Source organism: Amphibalanus amphitrite, unplaced genomic scaffold (genome assembly GCF_019059575.1).
Source record: "Amphibalanus amphitrite isolate SeventyFive unplaced genomic scaffold, NRLGWU_Aamphi_draft 000734F_arrow, whole genome shotgun sequence".
Lineage (NCBI taxonomy): Eukaryota > Metazoa > Arthropoda > Thecostraca > Balanomorpha > Balanidae > Amphibalanus > Amphibalanus amphitrite.
In genome coordinates this window covers 307,792-328,705 of record NW_024882228.1, presented here as the reverse complement: position 1 = coordinate 328,705, position 20,914 = coordinate 307,792, and the positions used below count along the sequence as shown (strand labels likewise).

Here is a 20,914-nt window from a genome sequence, read left to right as displayed (position 1 = left end):
GAAAAGTTTACGAAACAACTTAAAGTCGTACGATATCCAGGTGCAAGGTGGTACTGTGAAATGGGAGCATATTGCAAACTTATTTGATTTCGATGTGTCACAAAAAATCAAACTGGTTCCACGGCTTACTGAGAGACACATTTTGCTGCCGTGCTTCTCAAAAATGAAAGTTAAATTAGCTAGTCAAATATTTAGTCACTCGGTAGCTAGTGCTATAGAGCTGTTGGCGAGTTTGGGAAAACTTCCAGAGGAGGCGAAATGCACAGCACGGTTTATCGCCGAGGTAAATGATCTGTTTGATTGTTTCAATGGCATGTACACGGATTCAGTTCTTCTAAGGAGGCGTATGACGGCCAGCTCGTGTCACGAGGCTGTCCTTAGGAGAAGTCTTATCACAATGTCTACATTGAAAGTCCTTTGCGGCAAGAACACTCAAATTCACTGTGTTAAGGGATGGGAAATATCTATCGAGGCTTTGCTTGGCCTGTGGCAGGATGTGCAGCGTGACGGCATCGATTTTCTCATGACGCGTAAGCTTAATCAGGATAGGTTGGAAAATTTCTTTGCAACGGTCAGGAGAGGGCTAGGAAACGCTGATAACCCGTCATGTCAGAAGTTCCGGTTTTCATTTAGGCACGCTTTCGTAAGCGGTCTCCTGCAGCCCACCGGATCCAACTGCGAAATGGATCCAGACGACTTTTTTCTCCAAATTTGTAGCGCGCTCCGTTCAAAAGAATCAGTCACTAGACCAAGCCGATCATTGGATACTGTCACACCAGACCATTCGTGGGCAATGGATTTAGCAGTAGCAAACGGGTTTCGTTACATTTCAGGCTATTTTGCTAGACGGATGTTAACTCGATGTAAATGTGAAAATCTGCGGAGACTTATCACAGTGGAAAATGTAGGCGCGGGGGAGACTAGCAAATTCTTGGTATTAAAATCGTACAAAAATGAAAAAAGTTTAGGTGGTTTGACTATTCCCAGCGATATGCTCTATGATACTCTCTCACAGCTAGAAGATGTTTTCTCGAGCAATGCAGGCGTTCTTTTGCCAAAGTCCAGGGTTCGCTGGCATCTTGAGGCAATCTGCCACTCCCAACTGCAGGAGTCGCCCTTCCACGAGCATGATCGGTGCTGTGGCTGTTTTAACACGTGGCAGTACTTCTTGAAACTGTTCATGACAGTGCGTATTAAATGGGAGATACGGGAAGAGAACAGGAAAATGTGTGCGACAAGCAAGAGATGCACTAAACAAAACCCAAAACAGCGAAAACTGTCACAGTGATGATGTCAAATGTGTCTTGCGACTCTCAGCATTTGTGTTAGCAACAGCAAGTGACTGGCGAGTCACGCGTATTTCGTTGATTACTGGCGTGTAGGATACTTGTGATGTAGGATAGAATTTCTCTCGCCGATGGCCCCCGCCCCACCCCATCCGGGCTAACCCGTGCCCGGCCCCCCAGCATATGCTGGGCAGGCCGGGCCGCCGGCCCGTCGCGCGGACCGCCTGTGGCCCGCGCTGGACGGGCCCGGTGGTCAGGGGGCGCCGCCTCGTGTGGGTAGTCGCACCGAGGTGCGAGGCGGCGCGGGCGGGGGCAGAGGTCGGGTACACGACTTTGTGGGACTCTACCGAATTGTCTGTGTTTTCCTGAGATATTTACGTCTTGTGTTATTCGTAAATATACCTAGGCATGCGCTGTTACGCTATGAACAATATTATGTGATGGGTAAAGACAACCAATGGAACTTGGAAATGGACGCCCTCCATTCACCACCACCACCACCACCACCACCACCACCACCACCACCACCACCACCACCACCATCATCATCATCATCATCATCATCATCATCATCATCATCATCATCATCATCATCATCATCATCATCATCATCATCATCATCATCATCATCATCATCATCATCATCATCATTATCATCATCATTTTCACACCACTTTTTCGCCTTTTTGCCATAATTTGCCTTTTATGCGTCAGTGAGGGCAGTGACGGCCACTTGGCATCAGTGGGTTGTTACATGAGCCGAGGGTTGCCCACATGCATAGAGAGTATTAGATATTTAGTATAAAGGATGCACCTACCCTAAAAAAGATAACCGCAAGTCAATCACCCAAGTGCGGCGGTTGCTGATATATGGGCATCTCATAAGCACTTCTTCACCAGATTAGCTTGAACATCCTTGACTTTTTGCGTGCCACGACGGTTTCCTACATTTATCAGAACCGCCAATTACGGGGTAGAAGGGATGCGGCTACCCAACGAAAAAGACTGCAGATCAATCTGCCCAGCGGTTGCTGAGATATAAGCCTCTTAAAGGTGCTACAGGCCAGGGCGGGCCGGACAGCCTGTCCAGCCTCTACCGATATTTTCCCGTTATATTGAAAAGACTTCGCTTCACTCGCTCGCTCGCAATAAAACTACTACGCAGAGTTCAACGATCTCACAATGATGACGTTATATGACGTAATGATGACGTCATGCGTTGAAAAAGTGAAGCGTGAGTAGCTACCTATCCCACCCCTAGCTGAAGAAAAGTTGTTACATGAGTTTGCATTATAAATTGGTGAAGTGTCTTCACTTGTTATTTATTACACTATGTCGTTACTCTATTTCTATAGTTCGTTTTTCTTAAGTTCGACCCTCACTGTAAACATCTTTTTGGAAACAGCACGAGAATTGCTAGCTGAATTACTGAGAAAACTCGTTGGCGCACAATAATTTCGCATACGATCAATTGTATCAAAATTATTTCTACCTGGCTTCTTTTTCCCAGACTCGCAGCTCGGTATTTGCAGCCCCACAAGGATCGAAGAATTGTCAGAAAGTATAAGTAATTTAATTGATAAATCGCAACGGCGTTTAGCGTAACAGTATATCATTGGTGTTAGAAACTTATTTTGAAAATATTAATTCATATCTCCAGTACAAAGTGCGCTAACCAGTTTTCTCAGTAATTCAGCTAGCAATTCTCGTGCTGTTTCCAAAAAGATGTTTACAGTGAGGGTCGAACTTAAGAAAAACGAACTATAGCTCTGACCATTTCCCTATGACTGCTGAGCTCAGGATCCCCAGTGGGGTTTCAGTATCGCCAGATGCCCTAGACAGAGAGGATTTCAAATGGGTGGTTGACTGGTCAACGGTCGATCGTGCACGCCTTGAACTGTACAGTCTGTCTTAAAAGTACCGCGCAAAGTGGCGGTGGATCCATCAAGCCTGACCGAGAAAGGGCCTGTTTTAATTTAAAAGTCACCGACCAATTGACCTAGGGAATGGATAAGGATGTCAGTTGCTTCAGTGACCCAAATATAGCAGGCCCTTGCTCAGTCAGGCTCGATGGATCCACCGTCACTTTGCGCGGTACTTTTAAGACAGACTGTACACTGCGGGTGTGAATGAAAGGCTAAACGAGATAAATGCTCCTCTTAATGTTCTAAATTGTAACGATACGCACTGTGTTGATCACTGTTCAGATATTGATAGATATTATAGTGAAATAATATCTTGCTTGCATGAATCATCTCGCCACAGTATAGCTAGAGAGGTGCGCGGCGGACATAAGCCGGTGCCGGGCTGGAGTGAGTTTGTACAGTCTGTCTTAAAAGTACCGCGCAAAGTGGCGGTGGATCCATCAAGCCTGACCGAGAAAGAGCCTGCTTTAATTTGAAAGTCACCGACCAATTGACCTAGGGAATGGACGAGGATGTCAATTGCTTCGGTGACCCAAATTTAGCAGGCCATTCCTCAGTCAGGCTCGATGGATCCACCGTCACTTTGCGCGGTACTTTTAAGACAGACTGTACAGAAGGCTCACTCGACGCTTGGTGACATATATTGTCTGTGGGCTATTGTCGGAAAGCCCAAGACCGGCTACATCTATGATCAGCTGCGTTTAGCAAAGGCTCGTTTCAAATACTCCCTGCGATGGTGCATTCGCAATGATAAGGATCTTCGGGCTAGGAACTTAGCTGATAAGCTCGCAAGGTACCCACGTGATCCCGCTTCCTTTTGGAAGGAGGTCAGAAATCTGAATAGCTCCCCTCCTCTTGCTACAACAGTGAATGCTGTGAGCGGGACGAAAGACATTGCACACATGTGGAAAGACCATTTTTCTGGTATACTGAATTCAGTTTGTGATGATACGTTAAAGGAATCTGTACTTCATCGAGTGAGAGAGAACATGGGTGTTGTGCATAACATTTCTGTGCAGGAAGTGTCTAACTCTTTGCGAGACCTGGCGTCAGGACGGAGCAGTGGTCATGATGGCTTAAGTGCAGAGCACTTTAAGCATGCTGGTCATATGTGTCTCACCCACTTGTCCTTGTGTTTCACCATGATGTTAAAACATGGCCACCTGCCCAAAAGTTTGACCAAAGTTGTGATTGTTCCCATAGTGAAGGACAAAACTGGGAATATTTCTGATAAGGATAATTACCGGCCGATTGCCTTAGCGAGTGTCAGCTCCAAAGTGCTGGAGTCAATCGTTTTAAATCGTAGCCGTGACGTCTTTTGTACCAGTGACCATCAGTTTGGTTTTAAGCCGTCACACTCTACTGACATGGCCATATATGCTGTAAAGGAATTATCTGAGTACTACTTGCGAAACAATAGCCCAGTGTTCTTGTGCTTTCTTGATGCTAAAAAGGCGTTTGATCGAGTTAATCACTGGAAATTGTTTGACAAGCTTTTGCGTAGGGGAATGGATGCTTGCCTTGTAAATCTTCTCGTGGAATGGTATGGTACACAATCATTTCATACGCAATGGGGACAGTACGTTACAAGTGGCTTCACTGTCTGCAATGGGGTCAGACAGGGGGGCATTCTTTCACCATTTTTGTTTAATCTGTATGTTGATTCTTTGTCTGTGAGCCTTGATAATACTGGTGTTGGCTGTCGCTACCTAGGTAGTATGAACCACATAGCATATGCTGATGATATGATTCTTTTGTCACCCACGCCGTTTGGCCTTCAGGTCCTACTAAACACATGTGAAAAATATGCGAATGAACATGACATTGTTTATAATACGAAAAAGACTGTGTGTATGTGCTTGCGCCCAAAAATGTTCAAGAATATGTGTTTGCCACAGCTTACTCTTTGCGGTGAAACTCTGAAATATGTGAATAGCTATAAATATTTAGGTTTTAATATTTCTGAAGACTCAACTGACAATTTGGAAATCCAGCAGCAATATCGTTTACTGTGCTGTCGAACGAACTCGCTGATTCGGAAATTCTCGATGTGCTCGTATCAGGTAAAGAAGTTTCTGTATATGTCCTATTGTGCCACTGTATATTGCCTTCACCTTTGGCACGTGTTCAATGTGTCTGTTATCAACAAGTTTAAGGTTTGCCTGAATAATGCTGCTCGAATGTTTTTTGGCTATGAGAGATTCTGTAGTGCTTCTACAATGCATGTTCGCGAAGGCATTGATAGCTTTGATGTTATGTTCAGAAAGTCATCATGGATATTTCTCCGAAGGCTCGGTTTGACCAAAAACACTGTTTTGAGCGCTCTTGTGAACAGTGATGTGAGCATACGCTCTAGATATAGGGCTGTGTGGAATCGGGCACTGTTGGCAGTGTAAAGTGGTTCTGTCTCATTTACAATTGGACCATGAGTCCGTAAATACAGTTCTCTCTCTCTCTCTCTCTCTCTCTCTCTCTCTCTCTCTCTCTCTCTCTCTCTCTCTCTATGCATAAGTGGCCGGGGCCAACATTTGAGGGGGCGGCGCGGCACCTTCATTCGAGGGGGCGGCACCTGCATTCGAGGAGGGCCGGCACCTACATTCGAGGGGGCGGCACTAACATTTGAGGGGGCGGCACCTACATTCGAGGGGCGGCATTTAGGTACATTTGAGGGGGCGGCACCTGCATTCGAGGAGGGCCGGCACCTATATTCGAGGGCGCGGCACTAACAATTGAGGGGGCGGCACCTACATTCAAGGGGGCGCACTTACATTCGAGGAGGGTCGGCATCTACATTCGAGGGAGGGGGCGGCACTAACAATTGAGGGGGCGGCACTTACATTCGAGGGGGCGGCACCTACATTCGAGGGGGCGGCACCTACATTCGAGGGGCGGCATTTAGGTACATTTGAGGGGCGGCACCAACATTCGAGGGGGTGGCACCTACATTCGAGGGGATGGCGCCTACATTTAATGGGCGGCGCCTACATTCGAGGGGGCGGCACCTACATTCGAGGGGGCGGACATTCGAGGGGGCGGCACCAACATTCGAGGGGCGGCACTTACATTCGAGGGGGCGGCACCTACATTCGAGGGAGCGGCACCTACATTTGAGGTCTGAGGAGGCGGCAACTACACTAGATAGTTGAGGGGTGACTATTGCCTACATGATGGGTAGGGCTCTTTTGAAAGATGGTGCCAAGTCAACGGGTGGCATAGAGTTTTGGGATGGCTCAGGGTTATGGGGGCGGCACCATTCGAGTCGCCCGCCGATTTATTTCAGTTGTAAAGTTGGGGTTGCACAAACCGATGTTGGGGTTGCACAATTCAAAGTTGGGGTTGCACGTGCAACCCCAACTTAATATAAAAATCCACCCCTAAGCATGAATCGCTACTTCGCTGATGTTGGCACCCAGATTGCGAGACAAGTAGACACCTCAGGTCCCGAGCTGCCTGTGCGTCTGCCTCGGGTTACCTCGGGACGCTTTCAGGTTCATCCCGTTACGCCGGAACGATTAGTCAGTATTATGGCCCAAATGAACAACAGCTCAGCATGCGGCGCCGACGGACTCAGCATGCGTTTCATCAAACTGTGTTTTGAACCAATTTGCCACGTCATCACGCACATTATTAATTCTTGTTTAACGTCTCACACAGTCCCTCGGTCATGGAAGCTCGCAGTGATCCATCCCATCCAGAAAAATCCTAAAACTACAGAGACATCAAACTTCAGACCAATATCCATCCTTCCAACGATCGCCAAAATCACTGAACGAGTAGTATATGAGCAACTTTTTTCCTACCTCTCAGCCCATCATCTCTTTTCCCCCAGCCAGCATGGTTTCCGAAACAACCATTCTACCGAAACTGCACTTCTGACCTTAACTGACAGGGTTTTTGAGGCGATGGATCGACGACAGGTGGCGCTACTTTGTATGCTGGACTTGTCTAAGGCCTTTGACGTACCCCACGACCGATTGCTCGTCAAACTTGAGCAGTACGGCGTCGACGTCCGCTGGTTCTCCAGTTATCTTGCCGATCACCAACAACAAGTCCAGATTCGTACACCGGACGGTCGTGGTACTCTGTCACGGCCTTTGGACAACCCCATCGGCACCTATCAGGGATCCGCGCTCGGGCCGTTGTTGTTCAACGTGTACACCACCGATATGTCACTGTTTTTGCCGGAAGGTGCCTTGTACGATCGTTGTCTTGTACAATACTGTGATGACACGCAGCTAGCTGTACTGGGGAGTCCAAGCGATGTCGGAGCTATGGTAACCCAGTTGGAGCGGGACCTTGCAGCTCTGTCACTCTGGTTCCGAAAAAATGGGCTAAAGATTAACGCAGATAAAACTCAGATCATTGTTTTGGGCACAAGGCAGCAAATTCGTCAACTAGCCCCGATAGAAATCAGGTTCATGGGTACCACTACCGTGGGAACGTCCTCAGCTAAAAACCTCGGCGTCACTTTTGACGAGAGCATGACCTTCTCAAATCATGTGACTGATGTAGCCCGCCGATGCACCGGTATTCTGAGCGGCCTGAGTCACAGTAGGCACTACCTACCGAAAAGTACGCTGGCCACTCTGGTTCAGGCTCTAGTAGTCTCATCGATCCGGTACGCCATTGTTGTCTATGGTGGATGTGGTGTCACCCAGATGTCTCGGCTCCAGCGGCTTATCAATTTCGGTGCTCGTGTTGTGTCGGGCAAGCGGAAGTATGACCATGTAAGCGAAGTGCTGAAAGAGTTGCGGTGGCTCTCGGCCGAGAATATGTGGCGTCTACAGTCTGTCACGCTATTAAAGAAAATCCTCGAGACAGGAGAGCCCGAAGCCCTATCCAACGCGATTGTGTCGCGAGGTAGCGTGCATGGGCGTGATACGCGTCAGGCCGACCTGCTCGATTTACCCGTGATTAGAACGGAATCCGGGCGCCGCCGGTTCCTATACGCCACTGTATCGCAGTATAACGCTCTGCCTCAGGCGCTGCGCAATCTCGGTCACAGGCTCTTTCGGAGGGAGTATCGGAAGCTCCTACTGCGTGAGCAACACGGCGACCCAGCCAGTGTGTAGCGGCGCGGTGGCGCAAATGTGAATATGTGTGCAAATGTGATGCGTGTGTGTTGTATGTAATGTTGTGCCCACCTCATTCGTTTCACCTGACTCGGCAGCCAATAATAGCCATTTTCGGATGGATCGGCTTGCCACGATAAGTACAATACAATACAATACAATACAAATATTTAATTTATAGGTAAAAGGGTATCACTATCACTACTAAAATTAATATCGGTAAATAAAAATATATCACTATCACCAGCTATCACTGCTGCGTTCCTTACATAATACATATATTAAACCAGCGAGCTTGGGCCTGGGCCATAGACCACCCCAAGGGCCTAAATACAGACCACCCTAATCCATGGCCCGCTCTCCACGACCGCCAGCGTTTGGGAACTAAGGGAGGTTTGGGAGGAAACAGTTTTTATTGTTACTGGATTCGACAGATACATTTGATTCACCATCCGCATCGTGGCCTCCAGTGATGTAGCACACTGCTTGAGAGCCGCCATCACCCCTCGGCCCTCACGTCCCTAGATTCACTCCACCATCTGTGAATCTAATCTGCCAGTCGTGCCAGATCCTTCCGTTCTTTTTCTTGAGGCCTCTCGGCTCTCCTCCGTGCTCCAGGCCGAGAAGTCGCCAGCGGCTGGGAGGGAAGAGAGCATCGCCTTCCTTCGGAGCACATTCTCCGGAGTCCGGACTGGTCGTCGGAGCGGTGATGTGGCCAGTCATCCGAGTGGTTTCGTGTCCCTCGGGCCTGCTGAGACGCGCTGATTTACCCGATTTACCTACGGCGGGCTCTACACACCGCGCTAACGTCTCACCCGAGGGCTGGCCGCTGGGATGTGACGGGAGCCGCATTTGTCCGTCCTGCATATGGGACATCGTGAACCACGACAGCTCTGTAGAACCTGCTCGGTGCAAAGGGTCCTCCAGTTTCGGGGCATTGGTAGGACGCCGATCCGCCAGTCATATAATGAAGAAACTTTGAAGTTAGAAATTAAGTGACTGAGAAAAAAATCTATGAAAATTTAAGGCTGAACATGAGGCAGAGCGACCATACTCTCAAATGAAACGGGTTACGTTTAGGAAACGGGTTTCACAAACGATCAAGCACCTCCCAGCAGACAACTATGTGTAATGGATAATGTAAATGTAAGAAGAAATGACAAAGTATCCATTAAGGAGCAGCTGGCCGAGTAACACCAGAAGTACACATGACTACGTACCAACGGCCTGTGCCGGGGAGGATTTTAGTGCATCGGCCCAATTACGAACTTGGCTAGTGCATATTCTTTTAAACATTTCACCACGCATCAGCACACAGTCGCAGACGGAAACCAGAGAGCTGGGTCGTAGGCGTTGCCACGAACCACCACCGGACGGCGCGCTCTGTGGCCGGCATTAGAATAAAGAGCCACACTACTGTAAACCCCAGCTCAGTCCTGGCTGGTACCGGCACAAGCGGCTGAACTTCAGCGCTGAGGAAATGGCAGACACATTCATTTTTCAGGATGCTGTTTATTTCCGGTTTGAAGAGGGCTGTCAGAAGTGCAATCAGCGTAAATTCGCCATTCGCCATCCAAATTCATTCTAGAATTACCAACAGACGTAAAACTATTTGGACTACAATTTACCACATAATAATAATGTTAGATTCTGGCTCAGTGAAAGTACAGAAAGAAGATGAATAGTCTAGGCCATCTAGCAGGTTTGCAACAAAAAGGCCATCGAGATTCGCTTCAATGCTGAACAAATGGGAATAGATCGTGCTGGACCGAAAAAATACACCGAAAGGAAACTTTTCGAAACACAAAATCTGTGTTCAAAATCGGATCTCAACTATCGTTAATTAAGGCCAAAATTACGTTCGAAATAGCTTTCACCTTAACTACTTCGGATCTGAACTACAGAGGTCTCACTTCAGTCTAAAGCACCAAACGGCCATAAACCACTGCAAAGCTATCCGAATGAGGAACAATAGCTACGGTTAGAGTCCATAATACCCTATATTGCGGCAGCATTTCCCTGCCAAACTGAGCGTCCTACATACTTAGTGAAACTCGAAATAAGGCAACAGCCACGGCTCGGCTTTTATAAACCGGAATCTCTAAAGTTAGGAAAAAACAGAAACCTCGTAAATTGCATATTAACCAAATTTCCCTATTTACACCACGAAAAGTTAGTACTCCCCTGTACTCCGACTCTTCCTGAACCAACGACCCGGACAGCCGCGGTCAGATCAAATTATGTAGAGCTTCTAGTTAATGCCTGCATACAATATAAACAAAATCAGCGTTTAACAGCACAAGGGTACTTCTATGAGAAGACGCATGAACCACAAACTGCTGAAGTAAGGGGTTTGGTCGCTCCCAAACTGGAGCAAAAAAAAAGTGGTACGAACGTGTCCTATGTTGTCCAGCCTGAGGATTAAGAACAACAATATCAAGGAAAACACCAGGGCCCAGTTTCACCAAGTGGGGTAATTTCGGCATGGGGTAGATTTCCATTCTGCCCCATGGGGTAAAATCCAGTTTCACCAGCTCAAACTACCCCCATGGGGTAGTTTCGGCGTCTCTTGTGAATGTTTGCTAAGCAAGCAGCATCAGCAAAACAACGGAACGTTTTGATTGGTCGAGAATTTCATTTCACGACGGCGTGAAATGAAGAACACATTTGATTTGGCTTCTTGTATTTGTCTACCAATCACCTTGGTAACGATGGCACAATGGCACCTCAGTTTCCAAGATTCACAACTTTATTGAGAAAGGAATGGCAATGCACAACCGCGAATCTTGATGGATAGGTTACAGAACAATGGCATGTTTTATTATCGAATAGTATCGAATGTTTTAAAATTAATTAGTGTTTTAGTAAATTTGATGTTTATATTAGATGTTTAAATTATTTATAGTCACCGTGGTTTAAATTAGATGATTTAGATTAGATTAGATGTTTACCTAGTGTTTTATAATTAGAATGTTTCAGTAAATTAGTGCATGTTTTACTAGTATCGAATACACCTTGCTTGGTATTTTTGGCGACTTTTAACTACGAATCTTTTGCACCAGATGCTTTTATTTCTAATGTGCATTACAAAATACATACAGTACCTACAGATGCACGGCCCATTTAACGCAACTTTATTGAGATATGCACAACAGCGACAAAAATAAAAAAATAGATATGGAAAGTATCGAATCCACTTGGCCTGGTATTTTTAACAACTGCTTATTACGCATTACTTGCACCATTTGCTTTTTATTTCTAATGAGAATTACCTAGGTATGCACGACATTCTCTTGCTGATTTAGGTACGGCATTTTTATTTTTATTTCAGTTGTTAGCGTCTTGACATTTGCTGGATATTTGCACATTGACCGTAAGGCATATAGATACCTCGAATGATAATTTGAATAGATCACACAAGTTGAAGTACTATGATCATTTCAACAAGACACATCGTCAGCATGTAGATAACCACCGTGAAGAATGTGCATTTTTATTGTTTATATTTCAAGGCTTCCTCATCCGGTATTCAAGGTCACTGTTGAAGGAAAACCTTTAATAGTTAAAAAAGTAAAAATCCTGGCATTCAGCTATCGGCGACATCTATAATGCTTCTTTTGGGTGTTGCAATGCAGATCACAAGCATAGGTGGTGCAGGCTACATGCAGTAAAATATTTGGATGAAACTTGAAGTATCTATGCTATGAATAATGCATACTCAAACATGACAGGTGATTGGACTTCAATAAAATATGTTCTTATTACTATTTTACTGTCAATTGTTGCTCACAATTCGTATCATATTCACAGATTACCCCACGAATGTCAGCCGTAATTTTGGTCGGATATTTGGGGTAGAATTGCCGGCAAACAGCTGATTGATTGGCTTGTTCAGATGCTCACGGACCGTGAGCATCTGTTTGCATGGCAAATTTGGGGTAAAATAAAAACTACCCCATGGGGTAGTTTGGAAGTGGCCAATCAGAACCTACCCCATTTGGTGAAACTGGTTTGGGGTAGTTTCGCCGAAACTACCCCAAACAGAGCTTGGTGAAACTGGGCCCTGCAGTTCTCTTTCTAGCATTCGTCAAGAATAGCGGAAAAACACGAGAACTGTCAACAGCTAACATTCCCTTTAACTGATGAATTATGGCAAAACATAGCCCTTCTAAACGTTTACAAGACCTACCCGTTCATGCACGCTAAAAGTACATACAACATATCTCCCGAATGGTTACCCTTCTGGATCTGCATCTATAGCAATAAGGCATATTAACTGTTAAGCAATTGTTAATGTTAAGTGCACCTGGTAAAAGCTGCCCCGATAAATAAAAAAACGTTTTGTTTCTTAGCAGATGCATACAAAGCAAGGCAGTGAAAAATTCACCCCAAAGGCTCTATTAACATTCGAATCCCGTTAATTTTGTTTTTGAGAACATATTAAAGAAAATGGGGGATTTAAGCAGGAACGACAATTTCCCTGGTAGCTGAGTAACGATATTCTTATATCTTGTACCCGAAGGGCTGCCAAGGCGGGGCAAAACTGAGCCGGTTTTGGGTCACAACAGCCTACAGAGCGTGAACAAAGGACGAGCATTGTGTCAGGACCAAGGAGACGGGAGCGCCAACAGAGGCGGCCCGCGCGGCGGACAGACGGGCCGACACCGCTTTGTACACGACACATTGAGATCTGAGGAGCGACTAGCGAGCCGACGTAGCTCTGGACGCAGCCAACACAGCACAGTACACGGCCGACCAACGACAACCCATCCCTGAAGGAGACCGGTACTATCACAGGAGTGAACCTGAGGGCAGCGGGCGGCCCGGGCGCGCCGCCCGCTGCAGCCTACCGACGGCCGCGGACCGGCGGCGCGCACCGCCCGCCGCGGCCGTCCCATCCACGCAGCCATACTCGTGTTAATTGACTCGGCTCAGGAGATGTTATCCACGCTAGCGTCGACGCGCCGGCTGGTGGCGGGTGTGCGCCGGCCGGCGTCGCTCCTCAGCTCGCAGTGCGGTGCGGTGCGGTACGGCCGCCGTCCGCCGACGCGGTGCCGTCGGCGGGCCGGCGGCGCCAGTCCCTAGGAGGGCCACTCCTCGAACAGCGCGTAGACGAGGTCGTAGCCGCGCACGCTGCAGTACTGCAGGTCGCGCTGCCGGTACTCAGAGCGCAGCGTCGGCAGCTTCAGCTGGCGCGCGAACTCGTTGGCCTCCGACGACTGGGGAGCAGCGAACAGAGGGGGTCAGGCGGAGCTCGGACGGTGCCGAGGTTAGGTTGTCCCAGGGCCAGGACTTCGCACCTCTGTACGAGCCAGAATCACCACTGAGCAATGAGCATTCAGGACGAAACAGGGGCTTTCGGTGATCGTTGTGGCGGTATACGCTTAATTTCAAAGAAACTACGAATGCAATGGCTGTGGTAGCTATCTGGTCGGATACAATCGCCTTCCGTTCGTCCTACCCTTAGATCAAGTGTCCGAAATGTTCACGCAGTTCCAGACAGCACAGCAGCTCTGCTATTGAACTAGTTAAGTAAGTAGCTAACGAGTTAGCCAGCTCAGCTGTACCTAACTGACGTCCAGTTGATGGACAAAGTTACCCACCTTGTTGGCGAAGACGGTGACGAGCACCTTGCCGGGCTTGAAGCAGTCGACGACGCGGCTGATGACGTCTTTGTAGCACGACTGCGGGATGTTGGTCTCGAACGACACGTAGCTGAACTCAGTCTCGGGCGTGATGTGGATCGTCACGTAGCAGCCCTGGGGGACGGCGGTGGAGGCCGGTCAGCGGGACGGCGGTGGAGGCCGGTCAGTGATATTACCCTGGGTCAGCGGGGACGGCCGGCCAGTGATATTACCCTGGGTCAGCGGGGACGGCCGGTCAGCGGGGACGGCGGTGGAGGCCGGAATATCACCTGTCAGCGGGGTCAGCGGGGACAGCCGGTCAGTGATACATATTACCCTGGGTCAGCGGGGACGGCGGAGGAGGCCGGTCAGCGGGGACGGCCGGTCAGTGATATTACCCTGGGTCAGCACTCAGCGGGGACGGCGGCGGCGGCGGTGGAGGCCGGTCAGCGGGGACAGCCGGTCAGTGATACATATTACCCTGGGTCAGCGGGGACGGCGGAGGAGGCCGGTCAGCGGGGACGGCCGGTCAGTGATATTACCCTGGGTCAGCGGGGACGGCCGGTCAGTGATATTACCCTGGGTCAGCGGGGACGGCCGGTCAGCGGGGACGGCGGTGGAGGCCGGAATATCACCTGTCAGCGGGGTCAGCGGGGACAGCCGGTCAGTGATACATATTACCCTGGGTCAGCGGGGACGGCGGAGGAGGCCGGTCAGCGGGGACGGCCGGTCAGTGATATTACCCTGGGTCAGCGGGGACGGCCGGTCAGTGATATTACCCTGGGTCAGCGGGGACGGCAGTGGAGGACGGTCAGTGGGGACAGCCGGTCAGTGGTATTACCCTGGGTCAGCGGGGACGGCCGGTCAGTGATATTACCCTGGGTCAGCGGGGACGGCAGTGGAGGACGGTCAGTGGGGACAGCCGGTCAGTGGTATTACCCTGGGTCAGCGGGGACGGCGGCGGCCGGTCAGCGTGGACAGAAACCGGGACCAGGTGAGCGGCACTGGTGACCCAGGTCAGTGGTGCTAGTGACCCAGATCAGCAGTGACCGAGCGGCACTGGTGACCCAGGTCAGTGGTGCTAGTGACCCAGGTCAGCAGTGACCGAGCGGCGCTGGAGTCTACAGCTATTTTTCGTGCACTTTAGTTCACCAATGGCATACATCAAGGTTTGCGGCATGATATGAACTACATCTACAGGGTGTCCCAGAATTACCCGGACATCTATTTTCTGGCTAAAAGTACGACTGCGCTCGCTTCTAATGATATACAAGCATCATACTTTTATAAGATATCCCTTAGCTATCGAGATTGGGGACTGTGTGCTTTTGGTGGCCGGTAACGACTCGAATCAATTATTATCCAGAGTCAAGTAAGAGTAGTCCTTTTCCGTTTTCAGCTTAAGCCACTAATAGGCAACCATGGTGAATCAACTCCCGTTCTCAACTTTGTAAACGAACTTTCGGCATGGTTTTTGCTGGAGAGCTTCAGTAGCTCATCTGCAAGCAGTAAGGATTGAGCAAAGCGCAATTATATCAGCTAACGAAGCCAGAGAGAGCAAGAGATAAACCTGATTGACAAGCTTGGGCTCGGCCAAAAAGGGCCATGCACCAGTTGTCAAACAAGTGGTTGCTTGTCATAGACAACAAACGTCACCGATCTAGCTAAAAACTAGCTAAACAATAGATCAGGATTATCTACAAAACATCAGTCTACTTTGCACCACTATCTTCGACAAAATTTTGGAATTTGGGGTCCTTCGCCAGAAAAATATGCGAAAACTACGGGAAAAGCAGCGCAAATCACTACAATTCATCCCAAAAGCATAACATATACAACAAAACAGTATATTGAGGCACACTTTGTGGTCTAACGAAGGTATTATGTCATTTGAACCGGCCGAAAAAGGCTTGTGTGATCGTCAGATGGCTACAACGCCCCAACAGCAGAGACGGCCAGGCACCCGTCGAAAATCAAATTGTGAGACATTTTGAGCCACCGCGCACTCATTGGGCTTGATATGATGGCCCAAAGACAGCCGTTAGCACAGGGTACTACTGCGGTAATATTCTACCAGTGCGAAAACTGGATGCCGTGAACCAAATGGCCATGAACGGGTTTGTTTTGGAAACCAAATCTGTTGGAAGCCAAAGGTTGCGCAATGTTCAGACATGGAGCTTCTCCATTCCAGATGTAAAAAAAAAACGCAGCAAAAGTGGCGTAGGCAGAAATTTTTGTTTTGGGGGATGATACCTTACGGCCTGGGAACACTTTGATGTCAAGTTTATCTTATATGATCGTATTATCCTCCGGCAAGAGGTCAAAGAAAACAGGCCTACACCCAGTTTCGGGAGACCCGTAAAACAACTGAGACCAGCAATGGCTGGCATTTTCCATCATTGTCGGCTGATCTTGTAACAAGCGTATCTATTGCATGTGCTATTTCACAGCCACCCTAGTTGACTACATATAGGACGGTAAAAAGGAAAAAGCGCAATCATGTTTGCCTTATTTTATACGCTAATTAACAATGTCCGGGTAATTATGGGACACCCTGTACTTATCGACGCATTGGGTGAGCAATGCAAAATGTGAGAAAAAAATCACACACAGATATCTTTTTGCAATGGCTCGCAGGATTCACTCCAGTCTAAGGTGCATAAAAATACCAAATGTCGCTAAAACGGACCATGACCCAATCTTATCGAGGGCGTACTGTTATATTCACGGCAATTGTTAGCATTTACAGACGTGATACCAGTAGTATTTTCACTTCAGCCAGTGCTGTCATATCCATTCTAAAGCACTTATAAGATTGGGTCCATGTTAAAGTTACATTTGCAGCACTGTAACGAAAGTGGATTACATATGCTTTGCATTCCAGAATGCGTCAAAAGATGCCGTCACAGATGAAAAAGGAGCACGGGCCATGCGTCACAAGGGCATTTGCTCGGAATCAGAATGTAACGGTAAATCCGCTATTGGTCATAAGCCAATCCGCCATTGGTCGATCCGCCAAATCCGCCCCCTTCTAGCAGAGGCGGCGGAAGGTATTTTGGGATGGGGGGGGGGCACACCTGATCCTTCCCGGAACCTAGGGTACCCCCAAATCTAGTTTTCTCACCGGTTTTAGGCCACTTATTTTTCACCCCTTGGCCTTTACAACGAAAAATCGAAACGAAAACATTTGCAAAAAGTGAGATATCCCGTCTCATCTGAGTCAAGGAACTACCTTTTTGGTAACTTGGAATAAACGTTTAAAGCTTTCACACATGAGCTGTCAAATCAGGTATAGAGGGGGATTTTTTTACTTAAATAGGTATTGTCTTCCATTCAGCTTTTCTTTGAGGCCCACGGCCGCTAATATAGGGAGGACAAGCTGCCCCGACGGTTCCTGGCCCTATGAAACTTTGTGGGGGCAGCGCCTGCGCCCCCCACGGCCCCAGAGTTGTGGGGGCAGGCTACCCCCATGCTGCCCCCCGGCTCACGAGTCTATGCCGGCTGGCGTCTGGCAGAGTCGCGGGGAAAGGCCTGTGGCACGCTCAGACGCGCTTCTGTGACGTCCGCATGCCGGGCCACTCGCGTTCCGTCCTACTCTTCCGGTTACCGGTAGCTCGTAGATAGCTGCTTGATTTCTGAGCATTATGTGTGGAGGGCGTTTGGTGGAAATGTATGGTATTTAGAGAATGAATATGTGCTTACATGTTGTCACAGTCTTCTGCGTTAGAACGCTCCATAATGAAGGTTGTTTCTGGTTAACATTTCGAAAAGGTAATAAATCTATGAAATTATGTTGGTAGATTTCCGATTTCGATTCCTCCGGTTGGAGGGTCTCAAATACCTACATTACGAGCCCTCCCCCCGCCGAAAAGTTGGAGGGGCTCAGCCCCCGCTAGCCCCTCCAGCCGGTTCCCGGGAACCGCCCCTCTGGTTCCCGCGCCACTGCGGCAAGTCCAGTTCAAATACGTGTAGCACGCTGTGGCTGTCACCGTGACTGTTGTTCGCGTTGAACAACTTGCTTCCTTTAAACCAATGACGTCATTAAAGTTAGCCAATTATTGGCTATTGCAAACCTTTTTGGTTGGTAACACTCGCACTGCAAAATGCTAGCCAATGTGATCAAAATATGTACGACGACATTGACAACAATATCAATCCATTCCAAATTACTCGCTCTATTAACTTAAAAAGGTACTCAGCCAAACTGGCATATGTTCATGACGTAGTATGGAAGTATTGTGGTACTTCGTCGATAACAATTTGGGGGGGGGGGGCAAAAAGATATGTTTGCACCCCCACCCTGGAAGATGGGGGGGGGGGGCGCCGTGCCCCCGCTGCCCCCCCCCCCCCCCGCTTCCGCCGCCACTGCCTTCTAGATAAGTCATTGTTTGCATTTCTTCTTCGTAGTCTCAGAAGTCATTACTATTCTGACATTGTCGGCACGAGAGCAATATTTGTGCAGCGTGCAATGGCAGTCAGACCAATATGCAACTAGTGGCCCTGGCGCTGACAGCATGGACGGTGGAGTGCAAAACAACAGGCCTATTGCCGATAAGTATCACCGTGCGTGAGAAAAACGTTAAAGCACGAGACACCACTGTGCCATAGACTAGTGCCAAACACTCCTCAGTCCTCGTATATCATACTCAGTGATAATAACTACATAGACTAGCGTCACAGTCAAGTAACATAAGACTCGTTCAGTTCGGCCGGAGCCTCGGCCAGGTGCGGACGTGCGTGCGCGGCGCTCCGCAGGCCGGGCGGTGTGGCGGGGCGGTGAGGTGACCCGGTCAGGTCGGGCAGTCACTGTTGGCTGACGCCACTGCCGGCCCCGGGCGGCGGTAACAGAACCGCTGAGAGACAAGTGTAGAAGGACAGCAAAGGTGGAATCGTGAAAAGTGTGAGCGGACTGGTGCTTTACCACGCGGTGCTGGACGGTGCTGATCGGGCGTGGCTGAGGCGGCGCAGTATGAACGGCGCTGCTGCGCACGAGTCCGTCGACTCGCCAGACTCGCCGGTGGCGGGGCCACGCCCCACACCGCCGGTAAGGAGGAACGAATCCACGCTGCGACAGCGCTCAGTCACGGATATGATCCGCCAAATGGACAGCTCTAGCGCCTCGTCAAGTAAACGCGGCAGGGGGGACTCCGAGTCGCCCGTAAATCCAGTCTCCAAGTCTCGCGATACAGCGAGCGACTGGGAGAAATTCGAGACGATGCTCGACACGGCGCTGGCCAGGCTGAGAGAGCAAATCCAGTCTGATTTCGATCAATTTAGAGAAGTCATGAAGGAACAGTTTGTAACAATGGGTCAGCGGCTGCGGAAGGTGGAGGACCGGCTGGCGGAGAAGGAGGCAGAGCTGGCGGGAGTGAGGGCGACTCTGAAGGACACCCAGCGGGAACTCGGAGAGCTACAGACGCAGGTGGAGGAGAACGAGCGGGTCTCCAGACTGCCGTCGCTCATCCTGTCTGGCTCCGTCGTCCCCAAAAAGCCGTCGGCCGGCCAGATGCCGGCGGCAGGGGAGAGCGTCGAGCAGCTGGCGGTGGACCTGCTGCGCCGACACTTCACGGACCTGAAAGTGACACTGCGCGACATCGACAGAGCTCATCGGCTGCCGGGTAGAGGGGACCCGCGGATCATCTGCCGATTCGTACAGTCCGGGACCGGATCCATCCGAGACGCCGTCTATCAGCGCAGACTGGAACTGAGAGGGAGCGGACTCTATGTCAGCGAGTGCCTGTCCCGTAAGCGTGCAGAGGTGCTCCGGACACTGGGTGAGGCCAAAAAGGACGGTAAGATTTATACGGCTTTTTCTCGACAGGGACATGTGTTCTATAAGCTCAAGAAGTCTGGTGAAAACGTACGCGTCGACTCGGTGCAGGAGGTGCTCCAGAAATTCATGACCTAGTGATTTGGGCTGTATATGCATAGTCAGTGGAGCCTTCTCGTACAGAGACGCGGGCACCGAGCCGGGTAAAAGCCGGCAGCTCTAGCGACGCCCACTGTGCCTGAAGTCTGAGCCAGGTCAGACTGACAGCGCGGTCGGCCGGTCGGCGCAGCGGGGAGGGGTGTGGGGAGACGGCGTCTGGCCGGTGGACGGGACCGGGAACTGGGCCTGGGCCTGGGCCTGGACCGGGGGCTGGTGTTGTGAGAGGGATGGGGTGGGGTATGCCGGAGGGGATGTTCGAATGAACTGGCCGGAGTTGACGTTCCTGTGTCACAGTGACGTCACGTCATACCTGGACTGAGTAGAGGTCCAGACCAGACGTCAGGGAGGGGCGGGACGAAATAGGGAGCTGACAGGACCCGGCGGCCGCTCTGCGCTGTCGGGGCCGGCCGTGTACAGGGATGTCGCGCGACTAAGACCCGTTCGGAGCTTTCGTGCAATTACGCTCAGTTTTTGTTTTCGCTTCGTAGGTTAAGGGACGGTGAAGTGTCCGCATGTGTTGCTAGCTTGTTAAGGAAACTGTGTCTGGTGTTGTGTGTGCTCCGGGCCGCACCGTACCGTGGTTAATCTATACGTGTCGCCGCTCGGGGGTTGTCGGTGGCGTCGGCGTGCCAAACGCCGAATTAAAGTAGCTGACAATTCATATAGTATCATTGAACGTAAATGGGCTCAAAGCAACAAGTGGCACAGTGCCAAAACGACGTAAGCTGTTTACATGGCTGAAAAACATGAACGCCGATGTAATATTATTGCAGGAGACGCACAGCGACCAACAATTAGAAGCAATCATTAGAAACGAGTGGGGCGGCAAATGTTTCTTCGCCCACGGCGACAGTAGGAGTAGGGGTGTGGCCATCTTCCTGCTCCCAGGAAGTAGAATAGAATCTCTTGGAATTGACACTTGCAAAAATGGGCGATATATTGTCATGCAAGCCGAAATAAATGGGGCAGTGATTGTAATCGCGAACATATATGGACCCAACTATGATCAACCTGGAGCTTTGGAAGAGCTGTTTCAAAGTATTGAGCGCTTCAGTTGTGACGCTATGATTTTGGGAGG

General features: G+C 49.6%; 1 protein-coding gene across 1 annotated transcript in view; it reads right to left on the bottom strand.

Moving 5' to 3' along the window:
* Positions 1 to 9,779: 9,779 nt before the first annotated feature.
* The window catches only part of LOC122365357 (S-adenosylmethionine decarboxylase proenzyme-like), a 42,401-nt gene continuing 31,266 nt past the window's right edge, over positions 9,780 to 20,914 (bottom strand). The window contains exons 8-10 of the mRNA XM_043336501.1: positions 13,887 to 14,042; positions 12,350 to 13,502; positions 9,780 to 10,735 (exon numbers count right to left, since the gene is read on the bottom strand). Coding sequence (XP_043192436.1) covers positions 13,365 to 13,502; positions 13,887 to 14,042 — 294 coding nt within the window. The 3' untranslated portion in view covers positions 9,780 to 10,735; positions 12,350 to 13,364. The remainder of the gene's footprint in view (positions 10,736 to 12,349; positions 13,503 to 13,886; positions 14,043 to 20,914) is intronic.